Here is a 14001-nt window from a genome sequence, read left to right as displayed (position 1 = left end):
TCTCCTCTGACTCCCCCATGATGCCTCCCGAGGTTCCGTTGCTTCGTTCTTCCACGGAAGACTCAGAGGTACCTATGCAACTCGGGGCCTCCGTGTCCCCCCAACAACGTAGAGAGTTCCGCAGGAAGAATGGTCTCTGCTTCTATTGTGGGGATAACAAGCATCAAGTGAACACCTGTCCTAGGCGTAAGAATAAGCAGCCGGAAAACTTCCGCGCCTAAGTGATCATCGGGGAGGTCACTTGGGCGCACAGGTATTTCCCGTAAATATGAAACGTAATAAAATCTTGCTTCCCTTTCAGGTCTCTTTTGGTGGTAGGTCTGCTACCGGCAGTGCCTTCGTGGATTCAGGGTCGTCTGCTAATATCATGTCTGTGGAATTTGCTATGTCTCTAGCTATGCCTTTGATTGATTTGCCTAAACCTGTCCCGGTAGTGGGTATCGACTCCACTCCTCTTGCTAATGGTTATTTTACACAGCATACCCCTGTTTTTGAACTCCTTGTTGGCTCCATGCATTTGGAGCAGTACTGTTGATGCAGGGATTATCTTCCGATTTGGTTTTAGGCCTTCCCTGGTTGAGGTTGCATAATCCAACGTTTGACTGGAATACTGGGGATCTTACCAAATGGGGTAATGAATGCTTGACGTCATGTTTTTCTGTTAATTCTATTTCTCCCCCTGAGGAGGTGAACACGCTACCTGAGTTTGTTCAGGACTTCGCTGATGTTTTCTCTAAGGAGGCCTCCGAAGTGTTACCTCCTCATAGAGAATACGATTGCGCTATCGATTTGGTACCAGGAGCTAAGCTCCCTAAGGGTAGGATATTTAATCTCTCTTGTCCCGTACTTGAAGCCATGAGAGAGTATATCCAGGAATGCCTGGCCAATGGTTACATTCGCCTCTCTACTTCTCCGGTAGGTGCTGGCTTCTTCTTCGTAGGGAAGAAGGATGGTGGTCTTAGGCCATGCATTGACTACCGTAACTTGAATAAGGTCACTGTAAGGAACCAGTATCCCCTTCCTTTGATTCCTGATCTCTTTAATCAGGTTCAGGGGGCCCAATGGTTCTCTAAGTTTGATCTACGGGGGGCGTATAACCTTATCCGCATCAAAGAGGGGGATGAGTGGAAGACTGCGTTTAACACGCCCGGAGGTCATTTCTAATACCTCGTCATGCCCTTTGGGTTGTGTAATGCTCCCGCGGTCTTCCAGAATTTCATAAATGAGATTTTAAGAGATTACCTGGGGGTATTTCTTGTAGTGTACCTTGATGACATACTTGTGTTTTCCAAGGACTGGTCCTCCCACATTGAGCATGTCAGGAAAGTGCTCCAGGTCCTTCGGGAAAACAAACTGTTTGCGAAGACCGAAAAATGTGTGTTTGGGGTGCAGGAGATACCATTTTTGGGTCAAATCCTCACTCCTCATGAATTCCGCATGGACCCCGCCAAGGTCCAGGCTGTGGCGGAATGGGTCCAACCTGCCTCCCTGAAGGCGTTACAGTGCTTCTTGGGGTTCGCTAATTATTACAGGAGATTTATTGCTAACTTCTCGGTCATCGCTAAGCCTCTTACGGATCTCACTCGCAAGGGTGCTGATCTCCTCTGCTGGCCTCCTGAGGCTGTCCAGGCTTTTGAGGTCCTTAAGAAGTGCTTTATCTCGGCCCCGGTGTTGGTTCTGCCCAACCAAATGGAGCCATTTATCGTGGAGGTTGACGCGTCCGAGGTGGGAGTGGGGGCTGTCTTGTCCCAGGGTACCAGGTCCCTCACCCATCTCCGTCCCTGTGCCTACTTCTCCAGGAAGTTTTCGTCCACTGAGAGTAACTATGATATTGGCAACCGCGAACTCTTAGCCATTAAATGGGCATTTGAAGAGTGGCACCACTTCCTGGAGGGGGCTAGGCACCAGGTAACGGTCCTTACCGACCACAAGAATCTGGTTTTCCTAGAATCTGCCCGGAGGCTAAACCCGAGACAAGCTCGATGGGTGTTATTTTTTACCAGATTCAACTTTTTGGTTACCTATAGGGCTGGCTCTAAAAATATTAAGGCTGATGCACTGTCGCGTAGCTTCATGGCCAGCCCTCCTTCGGAGGAAAATCCTGCTTGTATTTTGCCTCCAGGTATAATCATTTCCTCTATTGATTCTGATTTAGTCTCTGAAATTGCTGCTGATCAAGGTTCAGCTCCCGGGAACCTTCCTGAGAACAAGCTGTTTGTTCCCCTGCAATTCCGGCTAAGGGTACTTAGGGAAAATCATGACTCCGCACTATCTGGTCATCCAGGCATCCTGGGTACCAAGCACCTCATTGCCAGAAACTATTGGTGGCCTGGGTTGCCTAAGGACGTTAAGGCCTACGTCGCCGCTTGTGAGGTTTGTGCTAGGTCCAAGACTCCCAGGTCCCGACCAGCGGGCTTACTATGTTCTTTGCCCATTCCCCAGAGACCTTGGACCCATATCTCCATGGATTTTATCACCGATTTGCCTCCATCTCAAGGCAAGTCGGTGGTGTGGGTTGTAGTAGACCGCTTCAGTAAGATGTGCAACTTTGTGCCCCTCAAAAAACTACCCAATGCTAAGACGTTAGCTACCTTGTTTGTCAAACACATCCTGCGTCTCCATGGGGTCCCTGTCAATATTGTTTCTGACAGAGGGGTACAATTTGTTTCTTTGTTTTGGAGAGCCTTCTGTAAAAAGTTGGAGATTGATCTGTCCTTCTCTTCTGCCTTCCATCCTGAAACTAATGCCCAAACTGAGAGGACTAATCAGTCTCTAGAACAATATTTAAGGTGTTTTATCTCTGACTGTCAATATGATTGGGTCTCATTCATTCCCCTCGCCAAATTTTCCCTTAATAACCGTGTCAGTAACTCGTCAGGGGTCTCCCCCTTTTTCTGTAATTTTGGGTTTAATCCACGGTTCTCCTCCGTTTCACCTGGTAGTTCTAACAATCCCGAGGTAGAGGTCGTTCATCGGGAAATGTGCACAGTCTGGGCCCAGGTTCATAAGAACCTAGAGGCGTCCCAGAGCATACAAAAGACTCAGGCAGATAGAAGACGTTCTGCTAACCCCTTGTTTATGGTCGGGGATCTGGTGTGGCTATCGTCAAAGAACTTGCGCCTTAAAGTCCCGTCCAAGAAGTTTTCTCCCCGGTTTATAGGGCCGTACAAGGTCATTGAAGTCCTCAATCCTGTCTCCTTCCGACTGGAGTTGCCCCCATCTTTTCGAGTACATGACGTGTTTCATGCCTCCCTCCTTAAACGTTGCTCTCCGTCCTTGGTTCCCTCGAGGAAACCTCCTGTCCCCGTTCTCACCCCTGAGGGGGTAGAATTCGAGGTGGCCAAGATTGTGGACAGCAAGATGGTCCAAGGCTCCCTCCAGTACCTGGTCCATTGGAGAGGATACAGGCCTGAGGAGAGGACTTGGGTACCCGCCCGGGATGTTCACGCTGGGGTATTGGTCAGGAGGTTCCACCTTCGTTTCCCCAATAAACCAGGTCCATCTAGAAAGGGTCCGGTGGCCCCTCATAAGAGGGGGGGTACTGTTAAGGATCTGCCAGGCACAGCTTCTGTATCTACGCCCATAGGTAATACGTCTGCACTTGCTTCTATGTCTGTGAGACTGACTCCATCTTCCACCACTCAGGATGGCGGGCTTAGGAGTGGGAGAGCCTATCACAGCCTGGCCAGACGGAGCTAGCTCCCGCCCTCTGTCTATTTATACCTGCCTTTCGTGTTCCTCCTTGCTTGTGATTCTTCTTGTTTGGTTTACTGGCCCTGCTGCAGCTTTTTGATCTATTTGACCCTGCTTCATATTGACCCTGGCTTACTGACTACTCTCCTGCTCTGCGTTTGGTACCTCGTACACTCCTGGTTTGACTAGGCTTGTTCACTACTCTCCTGCTCTGCGTTTGGTACCTCGTACACTCCTGGTTTGACTCGACTCATTCACCACTCTTGTTGCTCACGGTGTTGCCGTGGGCAACTGCCCCTTTTCCCTTGCTTCTGTGTACCCTTGTCTGTTTGTCTGTCGTGCACTTACTGAGCATAGGGACTGTCGCCCAGTTGTACCCCGTCGCCTAGGGCGGGTCGTTGCAAGTAGGCAGGGACTGAGTGGCGGGTAGATTAGGGCTCAATTGTCTGTTTCCTTACCCCCGTCATTACATTAGCAGTGATCGCTATTTGCTGAGCATCTTGAGACTTACGTTCACATAGTAATTCACTTCTATTAGTTGCTCTAGCCCTGGCATAGGCTTTGTGCAGCCACTTTCTGGGATAACCTCTTGCCACAAATTTGGAGAAGAGGCTATTACATTCCAATTGAAAGGACCGTTCATCCGAACAGTTCCTTTTTGCACAGAGGTACTGCCCAATAGGGATTCCCTTCTTGAGGGCAGGAGGATGGTAACTTTCCCAATGCAATAGACTATTCGTAGATGTAGGTTTCCTGGAGATATCAGTATGGACACCACCAGCAGGATCCAAGGAAATTTTTAAATCCAAAAAAATTATTTCTTTTTCGTGTATACAGTGAGTGAATTTCATACCCACCTGATTAGTATTGAGTATGTTCATGAAATCGTGGAATAGGGATTGGTCACCGTCCCACAGGAGGAGAATATCATCGATATATCTCCCCCAGAAAAGGATGTGACAGGTGTAGGAGGCTAGTGTGTCAGTGAAAACCATGGTGTCTTCCCACCAACCCAAAAATAAGTTCGCATATGTGGGTGCACAGACGGTGCCCATTGCAGTTCCTTTTATCTGTTGATAAAATTTGCGATCAAATAAGAAGTAATTATGAGTGAGAAGAAATTGAAGTAGTGATAATAGAAATTTATTATGTGCATGGAATTGGGTGCCTTTAGTACCTAAAAAGTGTGAGGCCAAATTGATGTTGAATATTGGTGTAAAGTGATTCCACGTCAATACTAGCAATGAGTGTGGAGGAAGTAACATGGATCTCCTGGATCCTGTTAATGGTGTCCTTAGTATCTCTCAGGAATGAGGGCAAAGAGGTAACAAAAGGTGAAAGGATCTCGTCCAGATACATGCTAATGCCTTGAGTCAGGCTATCATTACCTAGACACAATCGGTCTACCTGGCACTGGGCGAGATTCCTTATGGATCTTTGGCAGAGCGTAGAAAGTCGCCAGAGTTGGAACAGGGTTATAGATCCATTTGAATTCCTCGTTGGTAATAAGGCTAAGTGTCTTTGCTTCGTCAAGTAGTATGTGCAGCTCTCTCAAAAACAGATCAGTAGGATTTTTGTCCAGGATGATGTAGGTAGTAGTATCATCCAACAATCTGTGGGCCATTGTGGCAGAGTTCAGCAAGTGCTACTCTTTCTGGTTCGCTTAGATTAGCAAGCGCTCTCGTTCTATCTGATCTGATCTTTTTGAGATCCGCACACACCAACTTAACAAACACATCTATATGAGCGTATTGAGAAAATGGTGGAGTGAGCTTCGATTTAGGGCGCAGTGAGGAAAAAGGACCGACTGCAGCAATGGGACCTACTTCGTTCTCATACAGCAGAGCTTCAAGGTCTCTAAGTGTATTCTGTTCGCCTCTATCCATTCCTGCCATGTCAGAAGTATTGTTTTTAAAGTATTTATGCAGGGCTACTTTTCTGGCAAATAGATTCACATCTTTAGTCCACACAAATTCATCGAATAAGGGAGAAGGAGTAAAAGATAAACCTCTACGTAAGAGTGCAAGTTCAGAATCGTTTAGGTGGATAGAAGATATATTGTACACCTGCATCTCATCACTTCTATCTATGGCAGGGAGAATAGGCTGTACCATTGTTAGTTCGGATTCCATCGGGAGTTGGTTAGTCCTAAAAAAGGAAAAGTATTTCGGGGTACACTTATATTGTTCGTAGTACCAATCGGGCATTTTGTGCTCATAGTAGTTTGACTGGAAACCATACCAGTTGAACGGGGGGTTAGGGGGACAGTTGAGGTACCGGAGACTGCGGATACAGAAAAAGCTGGTAATGAGCACGAATGCGAGGTTGTAGTAGGGATCGGGTGGGACTGACAATTTGTATTTGATCTGGTCTGTACGGTACTTCGTTTAGCAGAATTAAATCTATTGTTGATCTTGCGTTTGGTACCAGGTTTAGAGCTAGGTGAACGTACAGATTCGTCCACACCAGACGCGTCAGAGAAGTCCGTGAAGACTTGTACACGCTTGGGGGCGGGACGTGACTGTGTCTTGTACGTATAGACTTGACCAGTGTCAAAGTCCCTGCGATCCCTAACGTATTTACGGTGCTTCCTCTCTTTTATTTCAGCTTGTAGTTTTTCAATGTTTTTTTGTAAATTGGTTTCGCAGTTACTAAATTCACTGAGGGTGTTAAAGCCCTGAATGTCCCCAATTTCCTTCTCCAGTTGCAGAGCAATTTTATTATAATCACGTTTTTCGAAATCTAGAAGGTATTGTAATAGTCGCAGAGAGCTCTCTGTGAGGAGCTCTTCCCAGCCTTTGACAAATTCTACGTCACTGCGATAAGAGTTGGGGGTAATATTGATGCGAAGCTCCCTATATACAATTTTGTGCTGTATATAGGTCTCAAGGCTAGCAATTTCCCAACAGGATCTAATGTATTTTTGATAAGTTTTTTGTAAATCCTTAAAAGCAGTGTGTATGTCAAACTGATGTAAAGGGATATTGTCTGTGGAGAAGACGTAGGTGTAGCGAAACATGTCGGGGGGGCTCTTTTGAATTTTAATCAATGGTCTTGCTGATCCTTTAGAATTTAACTGACAGCATTGGTGCTGCGGACTGCAGTCGCTAGCACCTTGCTTCCTTTGAGTCTTGATACATTGCACTATGCTGATCCTTATCAGCAATGGACCAGGAATTTTAACTTTCATGTAGTCTGTCTATGGTTGTCTATACCTAATAAAATTTTGTTATTTTAATTTTGGTAGTTGGGGAAACAAGGGCTTTGTTTGCCGGCAGGCACTCTATGTATTGAAGCACATGATTTTCACGCACCCATTGACTTCAATGGGTGCGTGATGCGCGAACGACGCACAAATATAGGACATGTCGTGAGTTTTACGCAGCGGACATACGCTGCGTAAAACTCACAGTCTGCACAGCCCCATAGACTTACATAGGTCCGTACGAGGCGCGTGAAAATCACGCGCGTTGCACGGACGTATTACACGTTCGTCTAAATAAGCCCTAAATGTGATGTACAACTGTTAGGGTATGTTCACACGCTTAACCAAAAACTTCTGAAAATACGGAGCTATTTTCAAGGGAAAACAGGTCCTGATTTTCCGATGTTTTTTAAGCCACTCGCGTTTTTCGCAACGTTTTTTACGGCCGTTTTTGGAGCCGTTTTCAATAGGGTCTATGAAAAACGGCTCAAAAAACGGCCCAACAAGTGACCTGCACTTCTTTTTCGCTGCCGTTTTCCCATCAATGGGCAGATGTTTGAAGGCATTCTGCTTCCGATTTTACGCCCATTTTTCGGGCGTTTACGGCCTGAAAAACGGACGAAAATAAGCCGTGTCAACATACCCTTAGGGTATGTTCACACGCTTAGCAAAAAACGTCTGAAAATACGTAGCTGTTTTCAAGGGAAAACAGCTCCTGATTTTCAGACGTTTTTTGAGCAAATCGCGTTTTTCGCTGCGTTTTTTGCTGCGTTTTCCACGGCCGTTTTTGGAGCTGTTTTCAATAGAGTCTATGAAAAATCGGCTCCAAAAACGTCCCAAGAAGTGTCCTGCACTTCTTTGCCGCGGGCGTAATTTTACGCGCTGTCTGCGCAAAACATCGTAAGACCCATTGCAAGCAATGGGTAGATTTTTGCCAATGTATTGGAGCCGTCTTTACAGGCGTAATTCGAGGCGTAAAACGCCTCCATTACGTCTGAAAAGAGGTCGTGTGCACATACCCTTATAGAAAAGAGCTGGAAGAAAATCCAAAACTAAGGTCCCATGCACACAACCATGTTTTTCATCCGTAATTATTGACCGTAATTACGGACCCATTAATTTCTACTGACCATGGACAACTTTCAGTATTTATGGGTGTCCGTGCTGAAAAAATGATAGAGCCTGTCCTATTCTTGTCCGTAATTACGGCCCAGATTCTCCCATAGAAGCCTATGGGAGCTACCGTAAATATGGACGGCTACAGATGTGCATCCGTAAACCGTCTGTATTTCCGGAAGCGTTGCTATGCAACATGTTGGTGACATCATTTGCCTCCCTCTTTTTTTTTACGGTTCCATATATACGGATAAAATATGGGTGACTACGGATCTGTATCTACTGACAGGATTTAGATATATAGATGAAAATACGGTCTTGTGCATGGGGCCTTAAGCGTTAACTTTATTCCTCTCTCTCTGCTAAAGGCTGAGCGATTGTTTTTGTCCTATCTCAAAAACTGAACAAAAGCAGAGGCATTGCTGCCCTGTAATTTGGGGGCCAATGCTCAGCAGAGGCTGATTAACCAATCCATCTACCATATGTGAAAAGACGACTTGCCAGCTTTATGCTCGGCAGAGAAAACTGGCATCATATTTGGCCCACATGGGCTTGTCTATCTATGTGCTGGTGAGAATATACTGTCTGAAATGTCTTTTTCTGCCTATTCCAATTCTGGAGGCTTGTAACATGAATCTATTATTTATTGTGTTGCTGTTTGTAGTAAGCGATTACACTAATGGCGTATTGTCAGTTACAATTAACTCTAAAACAATATACAAAACACATATGGTTAAAGAGTCACAAGTAAATATCCAGTTTTTGATGAGACAATACTCCGTAGCAGGAGTACTACAATACAAGCTATAATATGGACTCGTGAACCTACAATACTAATATTTAGGGTACAAGTTCCTATTACTATTTCATGCGGATGAATACAGTTTTATTTTCTTGGATTTATACAAAATCTGGGAAAAAACGTTTGTGTCATTTTCTATAGACTGCCGTAAACTGAGAAAAAAGGACCCATCATGAGTAGTTTATTATATACTACTATATCAGTGCATAGATATTCTTTATAGTACTAGACTCTCCACTAATAGAGGGGGTCCCGACTGGAGACCCCGTTTCTTTAACCTGTGATAGTAATAGCATTTAATCTTCCACTGGAAAAAAAAATACACATGAACCATAGTTACAGTAGGAATGATTTTTCACATAAACTGTAAATCCCATCATTTCAGACATATCATAATTTACTGTATGTCCCTTTAACGACTGGAGTAGAAATATCGTCCCATCTATGGTCAGTTTAAGGTGCCATCTTGTCATAGGATGAACTCTACGACCGTGTGCATGGGGCCTCAGGGCAAGTTCACACGTAGCGTAAATGCTGCAGATTTTCCGCAACCGATTTACAGTAGCAGCAAAGAGGATGAGATTTGAACAAATCTCATTCACACGCTGCGTATATAGATAACATATTTTGGGTAAAAAACTCACAAACCTCAGAAACAACAGCATGGTTGTTCTCATCCTGTGCCTTGATAAGTTCTGCCAGAAAATATTCTCCGTAAATTGCTTTCAGGGTATCATTGTGGCGCAAAAAAATTGGTAAGAGGTCATCATGATCTTCAACCCTAAAAAAAAACAAAATAGTCATGTTAACAGTGTCTAGATAATAGAGCAGTGACTCTATATTTGGTATGTATATATCTGTCATACTACCAGCTTTATCTGTAGACTGTCTCAGAATTCTCGTACTTGTATGCCTAAATATTGTCATCCTGTGGATTACGGACTATAAATCATTCTTTAATTTTCTAAATTGAGTTTTTGTTTTATTGTGCAACTGTGCTGAAGAGCATCCAAGAGGGAGGAAATGTAAAAAAAAAATAGGACTTTCATTGAACATAACGTGTCCCTGTAGGGACATTAACCCCTTCCCGACATCCACCGTATATAAATATATATGGCGCACGTCGTGTGGGGGAGTAAGAAGCGGGCTCACGGGTTGAGCCCGCTCTATAGGACGAGTGTGTCGGCTGTGTGTTAGGGCATCGCCCCACGTGGCGGTTTTCTTCCGCAACTGTCCGCATCAATGCCGCACAGAATCTGCGTTGAAGATTCTGTGGCGGATCTGCCCAAAATGTGCAGTAAATTGATGCGGACTAGCAGTTGCGTATTGAGGTGAAAGTACTTCCCTTCTCTCTATCAGTGCAGGATAGAGAGAAGGGACAGCACTTTCCCTAGTGAAAGTAAAAGAATTTCATACTTACCGGCCGTTGTCTTGGTGACGCGTCCCTCTTTCGGCATCCAGCCCGACCTCCCTGGATGACGCGGCAGTCCATGTGACCGCTGCAGCCTGTGATTGGCTGCAGCCGTCACTTAGACTGAAACGTCATCCTGGGAAGCCGGACTGGAGGAAGAAGCATGGAGTTATCGGTAAGTATGAACTTCTATTTTTTTTTACAGGTTGATGTATATTGTGATCGGTAGTCACTGTCCAGGGTGCTGAAACAGTTACTGCCGATCGCTTAACTCTTTCAGCACCCTGGACAGTGACTATTTACTGACTTCGCCTAGCAACGCTCCCGTAATTATGGGTGCACTGGAGAAAGAAGCAGGGAGTTCTCGGTAAGTATGAACTTCTTTTTTTTTTACAGGTTGATGTATATTGTGATCGGTAGTCACTGTCCAGGGTGCTGAAACAGTTACTGACGATCGCTTAACTCTTTCAGCACCCTGGACAGTGACTATTTACTGACGTCGCCTAGCAACGCTCCCGTAATTATGGGTGCACACACGTAGTCACCCGTAATTACGGGAGCCCCATTGACTTCCTGAGTCTAGCTGTAGACCTAGAAATACATAGGTCCAGCCAGAATGAAGAAATGTCATGTTAAAAAACCAATACGCATCCGCAGCACACATAACGTGTACATGACATCTGCGGACTTCATTGCGGAATTTAGAATCTCCATTGAAGTCAATGGAGAACTTCCGCAATGAGTCCGCAACCAGTCCGCCACAGCTCCGCAACATCCATTGTATGCTGCGGACACCAAATTCCGCACCGCAGCCTATGCTCCGCAGCGGAATTTTCCACCTTGTCTAAACGAAGCCTACTAAAAAGAAGTGGAAGGCAATGGAGAAACGGCTCCGCTGCGGATTAACGCTGCGGAGTGTCCGCAGCGGAATTCCAGAGCAATTCCGCCACGTGGGGCTTTGCCTTTACAGCTGACATTTCCAGGTAACGAGCGGGATCCCGTTCGAGCGCGATCCTGCTTGTTTAACCCATTAAATGCCGTGGTCAATAGCGGCAGCGGCATTTAAATCACTGAAAGCTGCGGCGAAGAACAGGGGGTGCCGTTGGTTGGCATGGCAGCCCGGGGCGCCCAGGTCCACCATCTTTGTACTCCTATGAAGCCCTGCCTATGTCAGGGCTTCATTGTAGATTGTCAGAAACACGATATACTGCAATACATTAGTATTGCAGTATAATGTGCAAGCGATCCAATGGTCACTGGTCCAAGTCCCCTAGGTGAATAAGTAAAAAAAAGTAAAAGACAGTGAAATAAAGGTTATTTTTTTAATAAATAAAAAATACAATTAAAAGTTCAAATAACCCCCCTTTTCACATTTTCCCTCAAGCACAATGTAAAAAAATAAAAAATTAACATAACTGATATTGACGCGTCCGTAAAAGTCTGAACTATTACAATATATCATTATTTAGTCCGCACGGTGAATGCCGTAAAAAATAAAAAAATGAAAGCGTCAGAATTGCCGTTTTGTGGTGACTTCATCTCCCACAAAAAAAAAAAAAAAGTGATCAAAAAGTCCAATGTACCCCAAAATGATACCAATATAAACTACAGCTCGCCCCGCAAAAATAAGCCCTCATACCGCTAAATCGATGGAAAAAGAAAAAAGATTCGGCTCTCAGAATATGGCGACAAAACTCAAATTTTATTTTTAACAATCAGTTTTTTCTTGTAAAAGTAGTAAAACATAAAAAACATATAAATTTGGTATCGCTGTAATCGTATCAACCCGCAGAATAAAGTTGACATGCCATTTTTACCACACGGTGAAGGCTGTAAAAACAAAATATTGAAGAATCGCTGTTTATTTGCTATTCTACCCCACAAATATATTTTTCCCGGTTTCCCACTACATTATATGGTGCTGTGAAAATCTACATCTCGTCCCGCAAAAAAAAAGCCCTAAAACGGCAATATTGATGGAAAAATAAAAAAGTTATGGCTTTTGGAAAGTGGGGAGGAAAACACAAAAGTGAAAATCCGAAAAATGGCTGCGGTGGGAAGATAAACTGGGAGGTACAGCGGGAAAAAGAACACTTTTTGCATGTATCTACTGTAATAAAAAAAACTTGGTTCTAGCAAACTATATACAAAAATAAAACAACAAAACTATTTTGACTACTAAGGGTATGTGCACACGTAGTGACCAAAAACGTCTGAAAATCCAGAGCTGTTTTCAAGGGAAAACAGACCCTGCTTTTCAGACGTTTTTTGACCAACTCGCATTTTTCGCGGCGTTTTTCGCGCCGTTTTCGCGCCCTTTTTACGTCCGTTTTTGGAGCTGTTTTCATTGGAGTCTATGAGAAAACAGCTCCAAAAACGTCCAAAGAAGTGTCCTGCACTTCTTTTGACGAGGCTGTATTTTTACGCGTCGTGGTTTGACAGCTGTCAAACGACGACGCGTAAATAACAGGTCGTCTGCACAGTACGTCGGCAAACCCATTCAAATGAATGGGCAGATGTTTGCCGACGTATTGTAGCCCTATTTTCAGACGTAAAACGAGGCATAATACGCCTTGTTTAAGCCTGAAAATAGGTCGTGTGAACCCAGCCTTAGACTTGTTTTAAATATGAAGATGACTAATATTAACAAAAAATATCTAAAATTATTTAGATATGACTACTGAATCGTTTTCTAAAGAAAACTATAGATAAACCAATAACACAACTCGATGACATTCAGACGACAGTAGTATACGTCCGTATTATAGCCGTTAAAACCACGGCAGTCACACAGGCGCATGTATTTCAATAGGGCTGTTCACACGTGTCCTATTTTCAGAACATGTCCTATTTTCGTCAATTTTCACGGACCCCTCGATAGACTCAAGTATATGGGGATCCGTGAAAACAGGTCCCGCACGGGTGCATCTCGGACATGAAAAACGGCTGTTTTTCACGTCCAAGTTTGCACTCGTTCGTATGAATCTGGCCTTACACTCATTATATCAGGAATGTATTTGCCTGTTTTCCTTCCCTGTAACGTGGTGCTGACAGGCTTTATTGTTTAAAGGGCTACAGCGACCCCATGTGGCGAAAAACCCTACAAAAAATGATTGACCAATTTCTGATTGTATAAAATACACAAGATAAAATAGGCATTTACTGGAGAAATTTCGAGATTTCATGCATGTCTTTCCAATGTACTGATTTATACATGATGCACATAGAATATCATGTACACAGAGACAGACTCATTCATGTTCTTGGAAAATGTTCTACCAGTTTAGTGAGAGTCCGAATAAGGCCTCGACGTCTATAGTGGTTTAACTAACTTGGTGCCATGCTTTACCTTTGCAGTAAGAAGTGATGGTTTTACTCATGCACATTTACATTTGGGTAGGCAAACAGTACCGTATATTAGTTTCAGCAAGAATAATGTATATCTGCACATAAATGGTAAAGTGGAGCATTAATTAGAACTCCTCCCAAAGGGTGAAGTTTGTAGTGACCTCCACACTACCATATGGCCAGGTCTCTTTTCAGCAACAGGGTTTCTAAGTAGTATTTTAGGCTCCCACGTAGCGTAAGCGCTGTGGAATTTCCGCAGAGGAATTGTGTGCGGAAATTCCGCAGCATTTATAGTAGCAGCAAAGTGGATGATATTTAGTAAATCTCATGCCCCCCCTTTGGAAAAAAAAAAAAAAGCAGCTTAAACGTTAATAAATTGACCTGCGGTGCGGAATTTAAATCTGAAGCATGTCAATTTATGCTGCG

General features: G+C 44.2%; 1 protein-coding gene across 4 annotated transcripts in view; it reads right to left on the bottom strand.

Annotated features, from left to right (window-relative positions):
• The window catches only part of CFAP61 (cilia and flagella associated protein 61), a 367571-nt gene that overhangs the window by 337833 nt on the left and 15737 nt on the right, over window positions 1-14001 (bottom strand). For all 4 annotated transcript variants that reach the window (XM_075862970.1, XM_075862969.1, XM_075862971.1 and 1 more), the window contains exon 7: window positions 9465-9597. In XM_075862970.1, coding sequence (XP_075719085.1) covers window positions 9465-9597 — 133 coding nt within the window. The remainder of the gene's footprint in view (window positions 1-9464; window positions 9598-14001) is intronic.

The sequence above is a fragment of the Rhinoderma darwinii genome, chromosome 4 (genome assembly GCF_050947455.1).
Source record: "Rhinoderma darwinii isolate aRhiDar2 chromosome 4, aRhiDar2.hap1, whole genome shotgun sequence".
In the NCBI taxonomy this organism is placed as follows: Eukaryota; Metazoa; Chordata; class Amphibia; order Anura; family Rhinodermatidae; genus Rhinoderma; species Rhinoderma darwinii.
The sequence above is the reverse complement of the archived record's forward strand: the minus strand, read 5'-3'. Positions and strand labels throughout refer to the sequence as shown.